The following is a 23,761-nucleotide window of genomic DNA, read 5'->3' on the forward strand; positions in this document are numbered from 1 at the left end:
ATATTTTTATTTAACTTTGAATTTAGGCACTCTAATCCATACAATTTTCAGAAGTCCTTTCACCTTTCCTTGTCCATTTGTCCCACCTCTTTTGCTAGTCCGGCAGTCCCCAACCCCTCCCCTTCCTCCATTGCCTGGGTTTCTCACTGGTGCATAAATAATTCGCCTGCCTCTGCCTGGGTTTTGTTTTGCTTGCCTCTGCCCCTAAACCCTATAACACACAAACATGCTCTAAGTTTGCACTAGGGCCGACCCCTGAGGTTTTTGGAGCCTAGTTAGATGAACTATTAAAATTGGGCCCCATGTATATTTAACATTAAGACAATGATTTGTGATTATTTTGATATACATAGATTGAGTGGTGTTCTTATCAGTTTTTCTCTGGTTAATTTGCTTCTGGTTACTGAGGGTTATGATATTGATACCCCCTGCAGGTTCTACATTGGAGGCATTACATGAAGTTAGCAATGAAGTTTTAAGGCAAAACAATTTTGAAACTGAAACCCAAGATGAACCTGAGTCTTGCAAATGTGACACAACTACAAACACTATGCCACCCCAATTGGGTTTGGATAACAACACCAAAAATCAACCATTGTTGGACACATCAATAGCTGAAAAGGCACCAAATATTGATCATCATACAGAACCTACACACAGGCATAGGAGGAGGACCACAATTTTCTCTTCGAAAAGATTGAACTCCTGCATAGTAGGATCTGAGAACACACGCATTTTGTGTGCTCTCATAGTATCATTCTTGGTGGTGTTGTCTTATGTTGATTATGCACTGTTAGGAATGAACTTGGTTAACTCAGAGAGTGTTGTGGCCTCAAGGCCTGTTTACATCATCCTATTAACTGATGTAACGATCGTATTGGCACGATTCATCTACTTTGAGAGTGGAGGAGAGGAGGCTGCAGAGGAAGAAATTAGAGTGAGGCCTCAAGATCATGAGGGACAAAATTGGGTTTCAGCAGTGAAGCTTTTGGAGAGGGGTTTGGTGGTTTACCAGGCAATTAGAGGTGTTTTCATAGATTTCAGTGTTTATGCAGTAGTTGTCATTTGTGGCCTTTCTCTGGTGTAGCCTTAATTAATTTGGTTCTTCATCTCAGGTATTATATATCCAGCTCCTTGGATATCATTCCACTCAATATTTTAGCCAAACTGTGCCAATTAGAAACAATTTTGTTTTCAATTCTATTATGCATGGTCTTGCAAATTTGATGGCATGCATCATGTTATTTGTGCACTTTTATTGCTATATTTTGAGAATCAGAACCTTACATTGTGTGCTAACACTATAATGGCCGGGGTTTTTGATTTTTGATATTGCCTTTTTACTTCTTGATCACATCTTATACAATTAATTGTCAATGAGTATCCCATTTAGTGTTAATTAATATACAGGAAAAAGCTTCCTATAGTTTCCTAACTTGTGATTATGGCTTCTGAAATTTGTAAATGATCATACTATTCACACTAGCTCATCAATCCTCTCCTTCACTCAAATTGTTTTACCTAGGGATGGAACCTGCAGCCTTAGAAGTTGAGGTGATTTACCTAAGGATTCAGTTGGCTAGCTTGGGCCCAACCTCAGCCCCATGTACAGCCCACTTCCAGGCCCAAATGCAGCCCACACCCGTTTTCACTTTCCCCCATGTCTGGTTAGGCGGAATATGCTTTGCCCTTCTTCACGTGTAGGTGGCAGGGAGCTGCTGAGTCATTAAATGTGTTTGGGACACCAATTCAACAGCATAAAGCCAAAAGGCATGGGTGTTGAAAATGATAGGACTTAGGAGTACTGTCCCATTGTTCGGCTTTATCTATATGTATATAACTCTCTGACCCTTTCAGCTTGCAACTACTAAAGCTGCCGACAAAAACTAAAGTTACGTATACACAACAAAAGCAAAACAAAATTGAGATTCGACCGACTAACTATTTATCATATATATCTAGTTTTGCCAGAGAAATCTTCTAATCAATTTCACACCACACATTATAATAAGAATGATCCAAAATATTGATAGTTACAACACATTATATATATATATATATATATATCAGACTTTCTAGCAAGTAAACTGTTTTATTAGTTAGCACACTTTTGAAATATTTATATTGATTGGCTTCAGTGGCGGAGCTGGGATTAAAAACTTAGGTGGGCTATGGCTGCAAATGAATTAGGATAGTAGGCTGTTTATAGGACTGGTAGTGGGCTATAATTGAATTGGGCATTATTTTGGCTATAAAATTTGAGTGCTACTATTTCCATCCTGTGTCCTATTTTTTCATCCACTATATAATTTCACCCCTTTTTAAATATTAAGAAATAATAATCCTCTTTTTTCACTCCCAATGTCCCTAATATACTTTTACTAATAACTTTTACGTTAGAATGAGATCGTGAATAAGGGAATAAATCAAACAAAACAATTAAAAAAACATGGGGGATTTGGTAATATGAATGATGGAGACAAAATCAGATATTAGAAACAATATGTTAGAGTTAGATTGTGAATAAATCTTTACAGAACAAAAAAGAAGATCGAAATTATTGTTCATGAATTCAAAGTGGTTTTTCCTTGTATATAATAAAGTGTGGAAGATGAAGAGAAGATTAAATGAATTTAGGGGGGTGTAGAGAAGTGAGTGGGTAAAATATCTTTTTGTTTACATAAGTCTTTAGAGGTCATTTTGCAAAAATTAAACAAGTGATTAATATTTTTATGAAGTGGTTAGTGAGAAAATAGGATATAGGAGTGAAAATAGTAGCACTCTAAAATTTTATGTAGAAAAGGACTTTGAGTCAGGCTTACTCGGGCTACAGCCCAGATTAGCCAACTCTTTGTTCCTCCCCTAATTGGCTTCACTACAAAGCATTTTTTTCCCTTTTTGTATGATATAGGGGGGACGAGAATGTGAAATTCTCTTTCCTATGTTTGGTAATCCAGGGAAAATAAACTAAAAATTATCTTTTTATTTTTATTTTCATATATATTTGGGTTGGGCAGAAATTGGAAATGAAAAGTGTCACTCAAGCTGGAGCAAGAGTTTCATTTTCCCTCTAATAAAGGCTATCAAATTTTCTTGAACTAGAAATTAATTTTCCTTCTTTGTACTTATCAAACATGAGAATATAATTAATTTATCATTCTTAAATTTCTAAAACTTGAATCAAACAGGGATCTAAAATGGATCAAACCTTTAACCTATCATAATTCTAATTACTTTATCCACTCTCTTTCACCGCTCCGACTCGCGCCGGGCAGAACACCCTTATTTCCAAGTTTTGTTGTCGATTCAAACTGAGGGTCAAGATTGATTTTGGATGTAGACAGCTGATATATGTGGCACATTGCATAGATATACATACATACATCGATTCCGTATATTTTGAATTTTGGGTTGACCATTTTGAATTTGAGAAAAGAAACTTGATTTATGAGATGAATTAAAAACATGGCATTGAGTGAGTGATCGAGAATGTTGCATCCATTCAAAAAGTGACCTGGCCACTAGGCACAGGCCAAACCCAACTATCTAGCACGTGCATGCTTATATCTACTTTTTCTCTACGTGCATTAAATAGTTGGTGATCCGTACTGGTCCACCATACCAAAGAATTTAATACCTTTCTGTACCAACAAAAAAAAAAAAGAATTTAATACTTTCGTAAATTTGTAGGTTCCAACCGTATGATATGAAAAATAATTGTATCAGTTGTGGCCAAAAACAGTAGTAGGTTCTTCAATATAATTGTACTGCAAACATATATTAATATATACACCTGCTGTATTATTATAATGTACGTAGCTAGGTAACCCACCCTAGCTAGCTAGCTAAGAAAAACAAAATTAAGGAAATTAATCCTTTTCAAGAGAGTAATTACCACACTAAATTCATACATATCCCCTACTTTCAAGATTTAACTTAATTTGCTTTCAGAATCATCATCAATGTTGCTTCTATTTAATTCTTACTTACAAGGATATATATTGACTGCATGTAGAGCTAGTCCTTATAATTTCTTTGGAGAGTCCAAGCAAAGATTAGGTAAGAGAGGGCCAATTGCTAATTCTAGAGAGAGGATAAGAAGAAGATGAATTAATGCATTCTTGAAATTTCAGTAAAAAAGAATATTATCATAGCTAATTGCAGAAAAAGGAGATAATACTTAAGCATAAGGAACATTAATCCTCCATTATCGTTAACCACACTTCGGTGTACCCCGCCCAAGAGTCGGTGTCCGTCAAACCACACATTAAAGTATTAAACCACACTCTTATCGCTTAAATATTAGGTTTTTCTTTTAGCATTCAGAAAAAAAAAAAAAAAAAATCCTAAAGCTAAAGCTTTGAATTATTCTACCCTTTAAGTAATTAATCTTGTCAAAAAATGAGGTAAAAATAGGAAAATGAGCAAATACTTGTAAGAAAAACACAATCATATATAATTGTGAATCTACTAACAGTATTTTGATTAACTAGTGGTATTTTTTTCCATAATATTGAAGAAAAATTATCATAACATGATAGCATAAGAAAACTACTTACTTTTACTACTCATAAATTCTAAAACTAATACAGTAACATTACAGCTAAATTTCAGTGTCGGAAGAAAGAAAATAGAGAGAGAGAGAGAGAGAGAGAGAGAGAGAGAGAGAGAGAGAGAGTGTGTGTGAGTGAGGGACAAAGCTAGCTGAAACAAAAAACAGCAAATAACCCTATTCAATTCGTTCTCATCATCAGCCTACAATCCCTGCAGACTGATGAAAAACCCTAGACGGAACAGCGAACCTGGCCGAGAAGGAACGAGAGAGGACATCGGGGTCGGTCCACGTGGCGCCCTGATCGAAATTCTGGGAGTAGGTGTAGGGATCGTAAGGAGCACGCGCAAGTACTGGATTAGTACTGGAACAATACTGAAAGACGAACCTCTTCCTCTCTTTCTTTATCCTCCTCCACAACAACACTCTCCACCTTGCCATCTTTGCTTCTGTACTTGCCAATGCATCGAGGAAGACCATCTTCTCATACCCACTTTTCACACAGCTCTGGAGATTTGACATCACAGCCGAGTTGCACCAAATGTTAAGCTCCATGGACATATATCAAACTTCAACTGCTCTATCTTTTTTTTGTTGCAGCTTATTATGGATAATAATAGATCACTATTTATACTGCAGGGAAGGAACAAACACTTTCTGAAGCTTTTATTATGAGTCTCTGTTTGCAGTTAAAGTTAGGCATTTCCTCAGTATTGGGCTTTTCAACTAGAAAAATTGTGGCAACTTATGAACCCTGCAAACAAGAATTTAATGTGTTGGAACAAAAACGGGTTCTGTCTTTATCAGAGCATTAAAAACATGCCTTTCCTCGATTCCTTCCCCTTGCTTAGCAATTAGCATTATCAAATATCAAGAGGAATGCTGGACTTGCCAAATGTAAGGCCCGGGCCCAATTCACAGACAGCTTCTTTTATCAACTGGGCCGGATGGTTTGCTTATGTGGGTCGCTTAGTCCATCACCTTTCAGCACTATCATCAAAGTTGGTTGGGGAGCCCTACATACCAAACTTTAAACTTTGACTTGTTTTTTCTTTTGGGTTAATTACACTTTGGGCACATTCTCAAGTTTTTCACTTTGCAACCTTGAAAACTCTACAATTTACACGGTGATGTTAAACCCTTTTTTTAATTTATGCCCTCCGTTAGTTTTTGATCATATGTTTGGCCTCTTTTTTGAACAGTTATTTGCTTGTGAGGAAGCTAGGGACTCTCGTTTTCATGGGGCAAGTGACAAAGTGTTCACATACTCGGATTTCTGTTGGGGCATGTGTCATCTAAGATAGAACACGTAGACAATTTAGGCAGAAAATAAGTATTTGATTTTATGAAAAATGCCCTTAATCGAAGGTTAAATACGATTAAACTAATGGAGGACATAAATTAAAAGACATATCTAACATTAGAGTGTACATTGTATAAATTGTAGAGTTTTAATAATTAGGATGTAAAGGGAAATCAATTTACACGGGTAAAAATGTATTTACACATAAATCACTCTTCCCCTCACTAGCTAATATACAATATATTACATATTCACAGATGACATGCATATCAGATCGGATTAATTACATGCCATGTGTATATATGTTTTATGTTGCAAACTTCACAGCTCCTGAAGGGTGAAGCTCTTTGATGGTGTAAATTACAGACCCATGCACCCATTGAAAGCTTCCAGTTTGCTGCACAATGTATGCGCATGCAGGTGCCCAAATTCATCACTGGCATTATTGTAAATACAAAACAGACAAAGATCGATGAGAGAAAAGCAATTAATGTTGCATAAAATTATGGCCCATTAACAGATTGACTGACTGATCATGATCTAATTAAGTAGCTTAATTGCTCACCTGATCATAACAATTATGACGGAAAATCGTCTGATTCACTGTATTTACCATAACTTCACACGACACTCTTGCCTGCAGTCAAAGTATCAATTAACCGTTTGGAAGAAAAGAAAAAGAAAAGTGTCAATTAACCAAAAGAAAAACACCACCTTTAAGTCTTTAAAGGTAATCCATCAATCAACCTAAAATTCAAATCTTAGTCTGCAAAATAAGCATTGAGTACGTGATGATAGAGTACCATACTTTAAGGCTACACTTGCAATTTTTGACGGTTCGATGCGTTAATTACCAACTAATTATAATAATTAATGTAACAAATACAATTAATCGCAACATCACATGATCAAGTAATAAATTAGAGTATAAGATTGTCTTAAATCATTTACCTTCAAAGGAAACTGAAAGAACAGTACGCCGAACCGGCCGTGAACCTCCGTAACGGTGTCAAACGGCACCGTTCCCTTAGCCAAGTCCTCCAGCAGCAGCACCACGTCGGAAAACACCCCGACCCCACTGAACTCCACCTCGGCGTCCACGTAGGACGACCCGAACGCCCTCACGTGCCCCCGCCCGAACGTCACGTGTCCCAGCCTCTTCCCTCTGTACCCGACCCCAACCTCCAGCGCCTCGTAGTCCATCGAGTAAACGTCGCCGTTCCGCACCTTGATCGTCACGAGCATGGACACGTCGATGGCCAAGCGCGGGCGCGTGTGCACCTGCACTCGCTCCAGCCGCAGTCGCACGATCTTGAGGGAGGGGTCGGACGGCCAGAAGACGAACGTCGCGGAGGCGAAGAAGAATAGGAGAGCGACGGCGCAGATGGTACGGCGTCGTTGTAGGAACGGTGTTGGAACGACGTAGTTTTGGTCAGGGGGTAATGGGGTGTAGTGGGGTGGTGGTTCGGGTGCCATAGTAGGAGTGTGGAGGGGGAGCTTGTTTGAGAGTTTGAGTTTGGGTTTTGTTTGGTTGCTCTTTTTAAAGTTTTGTTTGGATGTAGGGAAAGTGAGGTGGGGTAGAGATATGTTGCTTCCTAGTTATTTCATATAATTTTGGATTCTTTCATGTCATTATGAGTGCAACACACTTTTCATTTATTGTTTTATTACAAAATGATGGGAGAATTCAAATAGGAAATAATAATTAGGTCGAGTTTAGAGTTCCTTAATTGTGGAGGTTATATATCTTGAAGCTCATACATGTTCAAGTTACGTACAATTACATGCATGCATGTTAATTTATTATATACTTTGGAAAATCTTCAAGTGGATATATATATATAGAATCCTTGGAAGATGAGAGTTTTAGTTATAATAAAATTTTAAGTTTTAAAAGTAGATTTGGATTCTCTGCTGTCTTAGTTTTTATTTGCTTAAATCTTAACCATGTAATTAAATGATTAATATAATCTCACTTACATTCAAAAAGTGCCACAGGGGGCACAAGGTGAAAAAGACAAAAGTTCTCAAATACTACTTCAAGAACAAGAAATCTGTATATAAAAACACCAGGAAGCTAGCTAGGAAAGGTAAACAAATAAAATAATGAATAGAATCACATATATATGCTTCAAAAAGTACAAATGCTTAAACTTAAAGATGAAGATTTTTATAACATGCATCACATAACATTGACAAATATTGCTAGCTGGAGCATTGCTAGTAATTGTTTCCCATATATTGCCAAATTCATCCCTCATTTTTGTTTTGTTTTGTCAGGGTGCATGCATGGTTTTGATAACATTAAGAAAATATAAATGCAGAACTGCAATCAACCATAACAATCTATTTTGAGTACAATCTGGCCGGTAAGGAGACACCTGAATTCATTCATTGATAAAATCTATAATATCCAATGGACTCATATAATAAGATATGGGCCTGCAAAGAAGAATCATGAGACACCTTTTTAACATATATGCATTGAGATTTGAGAAGTGCAACATAAAACTACCAGTCAACACAACTACCAGTCCACTTCTGGATTGAGTACGTGCTTTCTTTGTCCTCTTTTCTACTTCCATCTATTTAATTTCTATGAAAATGCTCATATAACTCCTTGTTTGTCAACTTACCAACAAGAGGCAACAACAACTTCTATCTCTCTCTCTCTCTCTCTCTCTCTCTCTCTCTCTCTCTCTCTCTCTCTCTCTCTCTCTGTAAAGCTCTTTCTTGCCCCTTAACATTTACAAGTATTTTGATCAAAGTAGAGTAATGGCCAGGCCTGGCAACAAGATCATTCAAGCCAAACTGGTGGGTATGTCTTACCCTCTCTTATTTCAATTCTTTTTAATCTTAATATATTATTTCTTATATCTATTATTTCATTCCTGTCTTTTTTTTTTCTCTCCTCTGTTCCCTTCAGCTAAAATCATCATTAATTAGTTGATGTTGTTGTTGATTAAGAAAAGGGTAATCTGTGTAGAGATTTTTATGAGAATGAGTATGCAAATTTTGTACAACAATCCCTGTGCGCATTTGCTAATTTCTGATTGCTTAGCAGAGAAACCTTTTGGATACTAGCCAGAATACAAAAGTTGATGTAAATTGGATATCTCCTTTTCCAATTGCTGGAAAAAATTGAACCCCACAAAAGTGAAATGATCCACCATTTTTGAAATGGCCCAATTCATGATTTTGCCAAACAAAAAAATGCAGTTGGAGCAGTGACCCTGTTCAATTTATGGGCATCCAAATGAGGCTACTGAATATTGGGTATCCTATGGTTTAAATTTCCTGGGGGATACAATAAAAACGGTGCATATTCCCGTTAAAATTAGAGTGTTTCCGTATCAATGCTCACACTGTTTTATTCACTAGTTAAACAATGCCTACGTTGGCTGTATCAGGATTTCTAGCAGAGTTTATTTCAGCATATACACCTGCATTTCCAACTTTTTTCATATAGGTGTGCCATTCTTACTCTAGGAGCTGATTTTATATATACTGCACATTGCTATAGTGAGTTGGAAGATTAGTCCTGATATGAATTGCATATCTTCATCCACTAATATGAACTCCACCATATGAAATGTACAGGCTCTTAGGTTGAATTAAGAGCATATTAGAAAAGAGCTTTTGGCTTCCTTTTTTTTTTTTGGATCAGGAAAGCATATTCCTTCCTTGATGAGAGCAATGCTTACAAAGATCTTGTAGCACAAAATTGATAGTTGAAATGAATTTTATTATGTAGCACAAAGCCTTAATTATTAGTTGAATTGTCTTGCAAAGACACACAGCTCAAATTCAAATTTTGTGAATGTTTCTTTTCAGGTGCTTCTAGGGGACATGGGAACTGGGAAAACCAGTTTGGTACTAAAATTCGTCAAAGGCCAGTTTTTTGATCACCAGGTTCATGCTGATCTCTTGTTTTCTTAGCAAAAGCTTTCCTTTTCCTTATTTGAGCTCTTCACAATTGAGGACCTTGGCATTTGTCATCATGCAGGAACCAACCGTAGGAGCAGCTTTTTTCACTCAGATACTATCTTTAAGTGAAGCCACTGTGAAGTTTGATATATGGGACACAGCAGGACAAGAACGATATCATAGCTTGGCTCCTATGTACTATCGCGGTGCAGCAGCAGCTGTAGTTGTGTATGATATCTCAAGCACGGTACCTATGAATCAAACTTCTTATGTTTATTTATTTGCAAGTTGCTTCCATTGAGAGTTTTTTTTGAATAAATGCATGCACTTCTCTCACTAAATATATATGTTTTATTGAATTAATACCACTTTCTCTATCTTAAAGAGTATATGTGCCTGTGTGATGTATACAACTGCTAATGACTATGACTTTTGATGTATATCAGATTTAGATCTCTTAAGCTGTCTATTTCCTGAAATTAAAACAGAGTAAACTGGCTTCACCTTTATATAATCCAAATTTCATAGACATAATCATTAGGGTACTATCATCTACTATCCAGTACCTGGATGAATATGATTGCAAGTTGTATCCAGACTCCTGGTTTTCTACAGCTATCCATTTTATGTATGCTATAACTTCTGGTTTAAAGGCAGTTTCATGCATTTTCAATACAATACTCAGTTATACTATATACCAATTATCTACAGTTCTCTTATTAGTATGTGAACTGGCTGCAGGATACATTCACTCGAGCCAAAAAATGGGTTCAAGAATTGCAAAGGCAAGGTGAGGCCAAGAAAATTGAAAAGTAGTGTTTTATCTTGTTTTTACTTGTTTAAATTCCATTTTAAATATAATAAACTAAACAATCAAATTATTTATGATTTTAGATATCTCTTATCTTCTTGTCTAACTAGTCTACTAGATATTACATATTTTATCCCAATATCCTTTTGTGAAACAAACCTCTCTGTGCTTTGAAAATATTCCATCAGATTTGTAATACACATTACTTAGTGGTGTTCCAAATAACTGCATATTGTTGCCATATGTATATGCAATGTAGAACATGTGGAACAAACCTTGCTCTTGCATAATTCCTGTTTGGTTCCTATTCTCATCTGAATTTTTCAGGTTCTTTGTGACCTCTTCTGTTTTAAAATTGCACTGTTTCCAATTTGAAACAACCTGGTTTAGCTCTTTTCTTGCGTACATGTATTTATGTTAAAATAGTATGTGTGTTTTGGCATGATTTTTCAGCTGTTTTTGAAAACAATGTTTCATTTATTATCGAATTGTGTGTTTGTTTTGGGATGAGTTTCAGCTGTTCATGAAACATGATTCATTAGTTATCACATTTGGTAGGGAATTTAAACTTGGTGATGGCGTTGGTCGCAAATAAGTCTGACTTGGAGGCAAAAAGAGAGGTCGAAAATGAGGTATCTGCAGCATCTTCTATTCTGTTTCCATCTGCATGAGTGTATTAGCTAGGAAGATGAGCTTATTTGCAGTTTTATTGACTATCAAATCCGACATTAAAGGTTCGCTGTTATAGGCCTGGAACTTGTGCCACAGGTTTACTGTTTCATTTTTCTTGTAATTGGATTGCAGGAAGGGGAGCAATTTGCTCAAGAGAATGGGATGTTTTTCATGGAAACATCAGCCAAAACCTCTCAGAATATTAATGAGCTTTTCCACGAAATAGGTAAATTTCAGATTTATTATCAGGAAGAATAATCTGGTTCACTTGCATCAGTTGATGAGGATATAGTAGGGCCTTCACCAGGAAAATTAACTGTTTAAAACATTAAACATCCGATTTGTAACTCATATTTTATGAGGTGTGCATCCAGACTTGTTTGCGTAGAGGTTTATAAATAGTTAATTAGTTCTGTTTTAGGATCACATAGAATTGTTACTTTGTTAGCATTCGGAAAATTTAATTTGTTTGGTCTTGTACCCCCAAGGTATTCTGTTTTTAGAATCCAAATATGCAATGCTTAGATAGTTTGTTCCTTTCCACTTATGCAGCAAAGAGGTTAGCAAGAGCTTGCCCTGCAAAGCCTACCGGAGTGACTCTACACAATGAAGCACGAGACAGAAGAAGAAAGTCTTTTTGTTGCTTGGGGTGACTGCCTACCATTGCATGCCCTTATTGTTTTGGTTCAGGTTGTTTTCTTCCAAGTGCAAGAGGGAGTCTCAGCAAATTGCTCACATAATATCAAAGATGTTATAACTTAAAGAAAAGTGTTCAAAATTCAAGAACAAATGTCCCTGTTTGTATGTATGCTGACTAAACTCTACTTCCACGCAATATCTGTAAATTCCATGTCTTTACAATTCAAATTTGTCTCCTCCTTCATATCTAACATATTTGAATCCCATGTGACCAATATATTAAGCTATTTACCAATTTGGTCTGTTCGTGGTTTTGAGGTATGGACTGGAGTTTTTAACCCTTAAAGCCTTTCTTTCGAGGGAAGAAAGGTAAAAGAGACTACATGTCTCTCAAAAAATTAAAGGTGGCAGGTAGCTACACCTTTCCTAGTCAAGGATCGGCTTTTAAATTGCATAATTCGGTGGTTCACCACGTTTCTATTTTTTTCTATTAGAAGCATCACATGGAATTTGAACTTTGGCTCCTCCCTCTTTTATTCTATCTAGAGAGGAGGAGAGATTCGAACTCGAGATTTCTCTAACGTTGAAACAAGATATCATTCGACCAAATAAAATAAATTGTTACACACCACGAATTCAAATAAGATTTTGGACCTATTTGGTAAGAATTAAATATTCTTAGAATTTTTCATTGATACGACATGCTGTTTTTTCCATTCATTCATTTCAGGATTAGCCGTGGTCTTACAAACTCTATCGATGGTATGGACGAATTTGTTGTGTAAAAGATACTAGCCGCACATAAAATCCGAGTACTCTACCGTTGAGTTAGCATCCCCCCCCCCCCCCCTTAAAATAATTATAATGTGTATATACAATCGGAATCCCAATAACTAAACAGATTTAATTGCACAACGCCATCAAAACATTAATAATTAGTTGATTTTCAAAACATTGGTCATGAATATAGAGGTAAATACTCTTAATTACTAGAACTACAAGCCCCTACTACTCTTATTAATATAGATATGATACGTTACAACATGACACAGATGTGATGACAAAACAAATCTAAAAAATTTAGAGTAGAGACAAAAGTTAAATTTGACTATTGCAGGTTTAAGAAGAGTTTGAGGAGCCTCATCCATTTAACTTGATTTGGAAAAAATTTTAAGAAAATCTCAAATTTAGAGAAATTTTAGAAAATTGATTGGAATTCTGTTTTATATCATTTTTTTCTCAAATTTAAATTTGGGGGAAGGTTTAATTAAAGAAGGACCGAAGATGCTCTAAGCTATAGCTCTAAGTGACATTTGGCAGTTCTAAAATTCAAATCTTAAAGTAAACAAATTTATAATATATAACTATAATTGAACCACATAAAATTAAGCATAGAACACTCGAATATATTTTTTTTTCTTTTATTGTGATCATCGTTATTTTGTTAAGATCGACATTTTTTTTTCAATTAAATTGCTGGGATGTGGCAGTTGTGCCAGAAATGTAGAATTTTTTATGCGCGCATAGTGATGTTTAGCTGTAGATTCTAGGACGGAGTCCCATGACATCCCATAATCAATATATTAATATATAGGAAAAAATTTACAAACATGACACATACTTTGATGGTTGTTTTATTTCAGGACATTAATTTTGATTCGTATTAATGAAGGACACATACTTTTATTTTGTGTCAATTAAGGACTATTTTTTTTATTTCAACTTTGGCCTGACATTGGACCCATTAAAACTCCACCAAATTTAGCAAATTTATACTTGGTTCAAAACTATGCATCTCCTCTTTACAACCATATAAAGATCACTATCTTGGACATTTACAACTCCAGATAATTGGCTCAAAAGTAGGGTACCCAAAACTGTCCAATTAGACCTCTGGGAAAAAATTTGGAAAATCGGACAATTTCGGGTACTCTACTTTGGGGTCGATTATCTGGAGTTGTAGAAATCTGATTTGGATGATCTTTATATGGTTGTAAAGAGGAGATGCATATCTTTAAACCTAGTATAATTTTTCTGAATTTAGTGGAGTTCTGATGGGTCCAACGTCAGACCAAAGTTGAGATAAAAACTGAAAAAAAAAACATAGTCCTTAATTGACACAAAATGAAAGTATGTGTCCTTCATTAACATAAAGCAAAATTAATGTCCTGAAATGAAACAACCATCAAAGTATGTGTCATGTTTGTAAATTTTTCCCTAATATATATTACCTGTGCGGTCAACACGTTTGGCTCTTTAGTTTATGCACTTTTAATTCCCACTTGCACTTAAGCATTGACAAACTCTATTTGTTTTTATTTTTTTTGTTTACAAATTGACAAACTCTATTATTGAAATCTTCAAGGTCCATTGTTGTAAGGGAGACTTAGAGTTTAGTTCATTTTATGAGTCATTCTTAGACTAAGACCGGTAGTGATTTAGGGTTTTTAATTAAGTCCTTTTATTTTTCTTCTTTGACAGTTTTATGTTAGGTTTTAACTCCAAGATTTTGGGCGGAGCCCAAAATCTCGGAGTTAAAACCTAATATGCAGCCTCTACAAAGCCTACTCTACACCTTAGGAGAGAAAATACCCTTAATATAAGGGGAAATATCCTTTAAATCGGAGAATTATTTTATTATGAATTAAAAAAATTTTCTTATAAATTAAAAGGACTTTATTATGAATTAAAAGAATTTTCTTATAAATTATTATGAATTAAAAAGATTTTCTTATAAATTTTAAAACACTCCTGGTCTCCTTCTAAAAACTATTTTTCTAAATAACCTAAGTCTAATTATCTCTTATTGTAATGATATCTTAAAGTTTTAAATCACTTTTTTGATATATATATATATACACACATGCAAGGCCGGCCATCTAAAGTTTTAAATCACTTTTTTGAGTCAACATATATATAACTACTCTTTATTCTTTTTTATCAGATTACAAACTCTAATATTTAAATCTTCAAGTTCCAAAGTTTAAGGTAAGTCCACCCCTTGTACACAATTAATTATTTTTAATTATTACGCAATTGGGCAAATTATTATTGAACTTAATTTTTAATTAGTGGTTTGAGTGTTAGACCTCTTCGTGAATGATCGTGATAACTAAACAACTACTCCTCTATGTGTATAAATTTGATCATGCATGGCCAGAATAACACCACAAAAGCACACAAACAACAATCAGATAAATATACACAACCTTGATCTGAAATTAGAATGAATCGAATGATGGTTGAAGTGGAAACACTCAACAAGGAGATTATCAAACCATCTTCTCCAACCCCTGACCATCTTCGCCAGTACCAATTCTCCTTGATTGATCAACAATCTCCCCCAATCTATATCTCTTTGGTCCTCTTCTATAAATTCAATGACCAGACACAATCCTGCATTACTGAAATATCCAAACACCTTAAGAAGTCCTTAGCCCAAGCCTTAACCCTTTACTACCCACTAGCCGGAAGACAAGCACTCAAGTCAAGTGCCAACTTTCTGATGTTCTCAACAATCCCAACCCTTCGGAACTCAATAAACTGGTCCCATTTGAACTTTATGATACTGACAATAACTTTGTGTTTGGTGCTCAGCTGAATGTGTTTGAATGTGGAGGATTTGCCATCAGTGTCTGCCTTTCTCACAAGATTGTAGATGGGTTATCCATGCTCATGTTCACCAAAACATGGGCTGCCATTGCCCGCGGCGAAGATATTGATGATGATGAAGCCAAAATAGAGCGTCCCCAGTTTGTTTCGGCCACGCTCTTCCCACCCAAGGACCACACTGGATTTGATGCACGCAGAATCACACAAAATAAAGTAACAAAGAGGTTCGTGTTCGATGGCTGTATGATAGAGGATCTTAGAGCACAATATGGTCTGATGACGATGAAACGCCCCTCGCGTGTCGAGACCTTATCAGCTTTCTTATTCTCCCGATTTGTGGCCTCCAACAATCATCGTCAAGAGAAGTCGTACATGCTGGCCCATGTTGTGAACCTGCGTCCGAGGTTTGATCCACCACTGCCGCAACGTTCTTTTGGAAATCTTCATCACTTTGCGATAACGACGCCGTCTTTGAATACTGGGGAAGATCAATGTTATGGCCTGACCTGGCAAGTTCGAGAGGCAATAAAGAAGATTGACAAGGACTACATCAAGGCACTACAACAGGGGGATGAGCACTTGAATGTCACTAAGAAAAATTCTAATAGTTTTAACCGAGGAGAGATTGTTACGCCTCTAGGTTACACTAGTTTGTGCAAATTTCCTCTGTATGAAGATAATGATTTTGGTTGGGGGAGACCTGCATGGGTGGGCTTGCCCCCACGCCCCTTCAACAACTTTGTCATTTTCGTCGATGCCAAAGAGGGTGGTGGAATAGAGGCATACATTAGCTTGGCTGAGGAAACCATGGCTAAACTTCAAAGTGACACTCAAATTCTCCACCGGGTGTGTCCGGGTTGGACTGGTTCTAGTTCCAGGTTAACCCATCAACTGATCCGGTTTAATCGGGTTGCAAATTCTTATGCCCAAAACCGACCAAATATTATTAAGAAGCAAATTCATACCAAACCAGTGAAACTTGGCTCAGGTCCAGGTCTGGGTCCGATTTTATTCCGTTTACTTCTTAAGCTTTTGAAAAGGAGATAGACATGCAGAAAATCTTGAAACAAAGTTTGGACCTGAAAAATAAATGAATGGTATTACCTCAATTTTTATTTATCAAGATGACATCACAGTTTCGTATTTGTTATGAATAAATGAAGTCTAAAGTGAGCCCAATTGTTGAACAATAAAATGTGATATTGGGATCCATAAAGTTAGAATAGTAGTTGTTGCTTCTAGTACTACTCTCCATGTGTTGGTGTAAGGAAATGATCTCTTATGAATAAATATAAATTATGTGTTGTTTTATTCATTTTGTATATATATGTAACAAAAAAATTTAAAATATTTGTACGAATATTATTTTTAGGGTGATTTCGATATTAGTTCATTAAATTGCATTTTTTTAGAGTCTAACGCTATTACTTTTCTTTTAATAGTTAAAAGCCCATATTTAAAATCTTGCTCCACGTAGAATAACAATATTCCATTAAATTTATATTATTTACAAATTATGCCATTATGTAATTAATATTTATTTTCAAATTATGTAACTCTTTAATTGCCATTAATTATCCAATTTTTCTAGAAAATGAATCCCCTAAAATTCATTAAAACACTTAATTTAAGGCGTGTGATATAAATATATATAATTGAGTTAAATAAGGAACCTACAAGGCTACAACTGAGAATTGTTTGTAGGTTCATTATAATAATGTGGTTTTTTTACATTTTATCCACCTGAAGTTTAGGCTCAATCTCACTTTACCATCTAAAAAAAAAAAAATTGTCTCAATTTACCACATAAATTAAAAATTTTTTTGCAATGTACCACCTCTGACTAATTTTGTCTTAATTTTTGTTAAAAATAAGAGTGTTTTGATGTTTTTCAAGTTCCTATTGTTAAGAAAAATGGTTTTTTTACGCTTTATTTACTTTGATACAATAAAAAACTGACTTGAAAAAGACCAAAGCACCCTTATTTTTAACAAAAGTTTAGACAAAATGAGTCAGAATTATTACATTGCAACAAATTTTTAATTCATGTGGTAAATTGAGACAAATTTTTTTTTAGGAGGTGAAGTGAGATTGAGCTCAAAGTTCAGGTCGGTAAAGTGTAATAAAGTCTTATAATGTAGGTGTTTTAATTCATATAAGTTCATTAATTTGTGTAGGTTATCATTACTAAAAAAATTGTTTGTAGGTTTATTAGTTGTTGTAGGTAATTTATTTGTTAATGATTAAATAATTATATTTTGTTACCAAAAAGTAATCAGATTATATTTTTTTTGTTTCAATTTTATGTAATATATATGATAAAGTTTAATGTTATTTTTACATAATGATTTTCATCCAAATAGTTTATAATTTTGTGGCCTACAAAAAAAAATTCATATTTTTTGGGAAAATTTCATATTTTGAGAGCATAACATTTTCCTAGATAGTAATAGTTCATTATAATTTTTAGAAGTGTCTACAGTCTATATTTCATAAATTATCTTTTAAGGCAAAATGGGTTCCCTGATTCCTACCGAATGGGTTGTCTGACCCAAAAAGAAAAATAGAAGAAATGTTGTACCACTTATTTGCAGCATAGAATTCTATCCCATTCAAGGAAAATAAAAATATCCTTCCAGCTCACAGTAACAAGAAAGCAAAGAGAATACTTGCAATTCAATCTATTGAAAACAACTTTATGTATATATGATTTTCAGGGCTTGTCCCATATGAGAATTGCACAATCTTATAATTTGCTCGACAGATACAAACAACACTATAATCAGGAAAAAAATTATATGAAAAGAAAAACAAATAAAACAAAATGAGCAAATCATTATACATACAAACTTATTCTCTTGCTGAACTCTCACTTGGATTATGGGGTGATCTGGACCTTAAGTGTTTGTACATTTCTGAACAAGCAAAAGCAAAATCCGACAATGCCCTAAAGAGTTCTGGCAACCGAGATTTAAGACTTGTTATAGACTTCTCTCTCACCTGAAGGCATAGCCTCTGATAGGCTTCCTCCTCCTCTTCTAACCTCTTCTTCACTACTTCCACATTAAACTGCCTTTCTGCAATAGCCTCATTGTGAGCGTGGCCTTCTGTTCTATCTGGATCCACTTCGTCCGGCATGTTCTTCTGCATATATTTACTGTACCAGTCTTCAAATTGCCTTGTCTTGCGGGCAAGCTCTTTCCGGGTATCTTCACATTTTTCTTTCATTCTCATTTCTTCCTGTTGGTGATGCATTATAGTATCTACTACAGCAGCAAAGTTGTGTATAGCAGTTTTCGCAACATCATCTGGAAGTTTCTCTAGATGATCATGCCACGCAATGAGGAGTCCCTGAATAGGGGGACGTTGAATTCTTGGTGGAGAAGAAACTTTCTCCTTCAAGTTGCTCTCAATTGGGATGAGATTAAGTTTTAACCATTTGTTGAGGGCATTTATATACTCCTTTTGATGACTCACAAGCTTCACAAACTGCGAATGCCACTCTTGCACAACAGCATACAGCTGGATAGTGCGCTCATGGTGGTGCTCACTTGTTTGCTTGGGACATTGGGAGATATCAAAAGACCTGAGAGCTATCACCATCTTTGACTGGTGCTCATGGTGAGCTTGCATGGTTTCCCACATAATAGCCATCCTGCAGTCCAGGAAACATTATTAGTGGTTTCAAATTTTATGTTGAAGACACCAGCAAAAAAACAATTACGTTGAAGATGTAAGAAGGTTCAAGCATTAAAGATCTAAAAGTCCCCACAAGGACAGTTCAGCGGTAAAATCCACTACCACTAAGAGCCCATTCCGTGACAGGCAGGGCAATGTCCTTTTGACTAGCCAGAAAAGATAAAATTATTGAAGCATCAAAATCTACAAGACAGAAGGATGGGTCACCATATATAGTTTTCCTTGAAAATGTGAATAAACAAGGTAATCTTTTACAGGTCTTCATAGAGAATGGTAGCACTATCCGCTCATAAGACAAATGAGAGGAAAGGTAATCTTATGCTGAATGCCCTCCAACATAAGAATATCAATTAATTCCAATTGATAAGTGTCAGTTCCATATTTCTATATAGCACACACAGCTAGTCAAATGCCAGTGTAGATGAAGAGATGCCAATGTTTTCTTTTCATTTTCTTTTCAAAAAATAATTTTCAGCACCCTATTTTCTGCAAAACCTATCCAGTAACTATTGAACCTCCTGGGAAAAAAACCTCCTTGCAATATCTACCAACAACTTATTATTTCACACCCATTCAACCATCTAAAAAGAATCTTGTTCTATATTATAAAATTCAATTTCCTCTATTGGCTTAGGATCACTTGTTTGGAAAGCAACACAGAATCATGTCAAAATCTAAGAAAACTTGTAACTGCTCATCAAGAAATTAAGTTACCATGCAGAATGCAGAGCACTCCAACTACAGAAAAATCACAGGCAAAGAATCGCACATACTACCACATTGCAAACTCACCCTTCAACAAGCTGAACAAGTTTTGGGTATAACTGTTGATCTCGTAAACCATTTATCTCCGCTACTGTTGAATCCATGGATTGCATGTCAACAATGTATCTCGTATGCAGATGACTAACTGTTGCTTTTGCTTTCTCCAATGCTTCAGAGTTAGTACCCCGTTTCTTCAGCTTGTTCAGCGAAGCAACCTTCTTTTGGTACTCAAACTTCATAAGCTCGCCTGCCTATCCAACAATAGTCAATCCCAAATAAGATTCAGTACACAACAAGTAGCATTGCAGGTTACTTTACGACACAATGAATACCAAACGAACCCAATTTGCATTAGCATTTAGGATACTGAAAATTATTAAGCATAAACATGAAACTTCAGGGTACCTTGACTTCATCATATAGCTTTTTCTCCCATGCCAACAACTTATCCAAGACGGTAGCGTGAGTTTCATGCTCTTCGGAGTCGAAGTCATCCTTGCCATCATCAACATTAGGAATTCCTCTGAAAGAGCGATTCCATGTAATCACACGCATCACTCTAGCAGAGTGATCAATATGCCCTGTTGTAAATGCAATTGCCAAGCAAACATCAGAACCATTCAAACATAACAAATAAAAAAAATACTCACAACAGAATCACAGAAAAGCTGAATGAGTACCCCGATTATCGGCGAAATTCGAGTGATAATGGAGGCGGGTGGCCTCCAACATCTTCGAAACCTCATGTGCACTCTCAGAAGCCTTGAGAAAATGGTCATCAAGGTCCGCAAACACCTGCAGCAAATTCACACTCCCTTTCGTCCCCCCCGCCACCTTCGCCTTCTTCAAGCTCTTCCCCGTGGACCCCGAACTCGACGCCACCGCCGCATCCACCACCACCGGCTGCGGAGGAGATGGAGCCGGAACCGCCGCCACCTCCTCCTCCTCCACCACCACTTTCGGACTCCTCTTCACCTCCTCTTCTTCTTCTTCTTCTTCTTCTTCTTCTTCTTCTTCTTCTTCAACACGCTCCACTCTCTTCGGCCTTTCGTCGAACAACTTCCTTGCAAACTCCTCTTTCGGCGGCTCCTCCGCGTCCGCCAGCGTCGGCGCCGGCATGTCCACCGAGAAGAAGTAATCGTAGGGCGTGTCCTGATGCTGCGGCAGCGGCGGCACCGTCCGGCTCTCCACCGAAGGCGGAGGCGACATCGCCGGCGCCGGCGTTTGGGGGCCATTCAAACCGCCGTCATTTTCGACGACGCCCCCTCTGTTCCTGCTGCTCCTGCTCCGCCTCCTCAAGCTCTCGCTTTTCTCAATCACTTCATCCTCGTCCTCGTCCTCCATGATGGGCTTGGGCTTCGTATTGGGCCGGGTCGGAATCGGTTGGGGCTTGATCTCGGGCATGCTGACGGCGCGCTGGAGAGGGGAGGAGGGGGTGGTGGAGAAGTCGGGGAGCGGCGGAGGCGGAGGAAATGGTTCGATAGGGGGCTGTGGGGGGGCAGGTGCTGGGCCCAAATTGGGCTGGTGATGGGCCTGGAGCTGGACCAGCTGGGCCGGGTGCTGGACCACCTCGCCCTGGGCGTAGTCGCTCAAGGCGGCCCCGGTGTTCTTCAAGTAGACGGCGTAGGAGGAATGGGCGGCGGCGAACGCGTTGCGGGCCGTCACCGCCTCTTTCATGAACTGCTTCCGATCTTTGCATCGCGACACCGCTTCCTCGTTCTCGATCTTCGATTGGGTGCAGCCCATTTGGGCTGTTCGGGTCGCGGTGGGAAATGGGTCGGGTTCGATTTGGATGATGGTTTGAGCTTCAGAGAGGTACAGTAGAGAGAGCTTTGAAGGCTTCAGTGCTTCACAGCTTGAAGCTTGGAGAAGCTTTTACTTTCGACTCTCTGCGTGTGTCGTCTTCTTTTGCGTTGGTTTGTGAAAGAATAATGATACAATACGGAACACCGGAGAGGACTCAACTCTCAAGAGCGTTTAGTGATGTTTTATTTTATTTCTATTTCACGTTTTTTATTTTGTTATATTTTATTATTTCATTGTTGGGATTGGGTGTTGATAAGGGACAAGGAGATGGGTATTGGGCTTGGAGATTGGGCTTCTTAGGAATTTAGGATAGGGTTTACAGATTTAGCAGCAGCATAAACAAATTCAAAACAAAGGGTCAAGAAAGTCAAACTCATAAACTAGTGCAACAATTGTCTTATGGTGAGGGGATAAGATGCTAATTGCTATGAAGGTGAGAGAAATGCATGGAAATTTGGTGGGAGCAGTTAAGACTTACAACAAGTTATGCTAGTGCTAGGCACTATATTGAGATTGAGGTTGCCCACAAACTAGCAAAAGCCAAATATAGAAAATAACTTAAATTGAGATGGGTCCCACACTCCCACTGACTCTACTCCATCTTCAAGTGTTTGTTATATTCCATGAATCTTAACTCTGAGACGAGCAATCAGTGCGAGCACTACACACTATACTTTTGGATCAAATGGCCCAAAATTCATACTTTACAATGAAAAATATGAACCCATTAGATTCAAGGGTGAAAAATGTATTTGCATCACAGACTATGTCCACATATTAATATTTCACCTCAAGACTGCCTACATTTAAGTAATATGTGTAGAATACAGTGAAAGAGTAATTAGATTCATGAAATCAATTTGTGTGCGATAGACTAGTAGCTCATACTAAAATATTATTATTATTTATTGTAAAGTATGATTCTAGTTTTTCATTTAATTTAGAGAAGAAGATTCTTACTTGAGAACTATCGATATAATAGAGAGAAATATCATTAGATCAATAACAATTATATGTATTCACTTTAAATGTAACTTATTCCATTAGGAGACTTACAAATTATGTTGTAGTCTTGTAGGTCTTATCGCAAATGATAAATTAGTCTCCACCTTTAAATGTGACATCAATTGTAAAATTTGATTTTGCATATTAATATTAAATAAATCCAGACTGATATATAAACTCAAAGGTTATGATTGGTGTAATATTCTAATTTTAAAATTTGTTTGATAAACAATTGAATTATACCTCAAAAAAAGTAAATAATCGAATTAAACTGATAATATGGTCGTGATTCGTTAGATGCTTTTGCAATTGTACTACGTGAAACAGAGGATCATGAGCTGTTTGGGCTAATAAAGCAGAGAATTGCTATACTGGCGACTTGCGAGAATAATAGGCTTGAGTTGGCTACTTTAATTTGCACCTTTTATTCGCTTTTGCAGTTTGCCTTTGAAGTGGCTTTGGGACCCACCTGCCACCTCAGATTCTGTCAGAACGGTGCATGGAAGTTACTTTTCTCTTTTTGGGTAAATCTTGCCATTACCGTTACCGCGTTACGTTACCAAAACAAAATTAGTGTAACAAGTGGAAGGTTCTTGTCATTGTTGTTATCGAAATGATTTTCTGGTAATTTAATGCAAAAATGATTCTTTATTATTGATTTCTTAATGCTGCCTTTGGATGAAGTAATTTGAAACTACTAAGGAATTCACAAATGACGAAATTAAAAATGATATGATTTAAAATTCTAGAATTTGTAAATTCTTTTGTTTGGATAAATGTAATCATAATAGAATTTAAATACGAAATTTATAGTAGTTTTATAAAAGAGTGATGGTGATGGTAGCAACAATTAAAATGATGTTTGTGGTAAGTTGACGATGGTAGTAGGGGTGATGGGCCACGGGCGGTGGAAGAAATGGTGGTGGCAAAAATTGGGGTATTGGAGGTGGCGGCAACGGCGACATTGGCG

At 36.7% G+C, this 23,761-nt stretch overlaps 5 protein-coding genes and 1 pseudogene across 6 annotated transcripts in view; 3 read left to right on the forward strand and 3 right to left on the reverse strand.

Moving 5' to 3' along the window:
- The window catches only part of LOC147287196 (uncharacterized), a 35,744-nt gene extending 34,071 nt beyond the window's left edge, over window positions 1–1,673 (forward strand). The window contains exons 2-3 of the mRNA XM_086242260.1: window positions 435–1,115; window positions 1,526–1,673. Of these exons, the coding sequence (XP_086098386.1) occupies window positions 435–1,087 (653 nt within the window). The 3' untranslated portion in view covers window positions 1,088–1,115; window positions 1,526–1,673. The remainder of the gene's footprint in view (window positions 1–434; window positions 1,116–1,525) is intronic.
- Window positions 1,674–4,750: 3,077 nt separating this feature from the next.
- LOC147287199 (uncharacterized) lies at window positions 4,751–5,107 on the reverse strand. Its single transcript, XM_086240889.1, has one exon. It carries the CDS (start codon window positions 5,105–5,107, stop codon window positions 4,751–4,753), a length of 357 nt encoding a protein of 118 aa, XP_086097015.1.
- A 941-nt stretch (window positions 5,108–6,048) lies between these two features.
- On the reverse strand, window positions 6,049–7,331 carry LOC147287200 (Late embryogenesis abundant (LEA) hydroxyproline-rich glycoprotein family). Its single transcript, XM_086240890.1, has 3 exons — window positions 6,807–7,331; window positions 6,421–6,492; window positions 6,049–6,291 (listed from the first exon to the last, which is right to left on the reverse strand). Exons 1-3 carry the CDS (start codon window positions 7,329–7,331, stop codon window positions 6,289–6,291), a joined length of 600 nt encoding a protein of 199 aa, XP_086097016.1. The 3' UTR covers window positions 6,049–6,288.
- A 1,191-nt stretch (window positions 7,332–8,522) lies between these two features.
- Window positions 8,523–12,199, forward strand: LOC147287201 (ras-related protein RHN1-like). Of its 2 annotated transcripts, none has more exons than XM_086239396.1 (7): window positions 8,523–8,669; window positions 9,690–9,767; window positions 9,862–10,029; window positions 10,524–10,572; window positions 11,152–11,225; window positions 11,398–11,491; window positions 11,818–12,199. In XM_086239396.1, exons 1-7 carry the CDS (start codon window positions 8,631–8,633, stop codon window positions 11,916–11,918), a joined length of 603 nt encoding a protein of 200 aa, XP_086095522.1. In that variant the 5' UTR covers window positions 8,523–8,630; the 3' UTR covers window positions 11,919–12,199. The 2 variants fall into 2 exon arrangements, with proteins under 2 accessions (XP_086095522.1, XP_086095523.1); XM_086239397.1 differs by having other exon boundaries at window positions 8,545–8,673.
- Window positions 12,200–15,139: 2,940 nt separating this feature from the next.
- Window positions 15,140–16,563, forward strand: LOC147287202 (limonoid 21-O-acetyltransferse-like; annotated as a pseudogene).
- A 1,635-nt stretch (window positions 16,564–18,198) lies between these two features.
- Window positions 18,199–22,024, reverse strand: LOC147287203 (kinesin-like protein). Its single transcript, XM_086241914.1, has 4 exons — window positions 20,661–22,024; window positions 20,386–20,561; window positions 20,008–20,231; window positions 18,199–19,171 (listed from the first exon to the last, which is right to left on the reverse strand). Exons 1-4 carry the CDS (start codon window positions 21,724–21,726, stop codon window positions 18,367–18,369), a joined length of 2,271 nt encoding a protein of 756 aa, XP_086098040.1. The 5' UTR covers window positions 21,727–22,024; the 3' UTR covers window positions 18,199–18,366.
- Window positions 22,025–23,761: the final 1,737 nt, after the last annotated feature.

The sequence above is a fragment of the Dryas octopetala genome, chromosome 4 (genome assembly GCF_963921425.1).
Source record: "Dryas octopetala chromosome 4, drDryOcto1.1, whole genome shotgun sequence".
Taxonomy (NCBI): Eukaryota; Viridiplantae; Streptophyta; class Magnoliopsida; order Rosales; family Rosaceae; genus Dryas; species Dryas octopetala.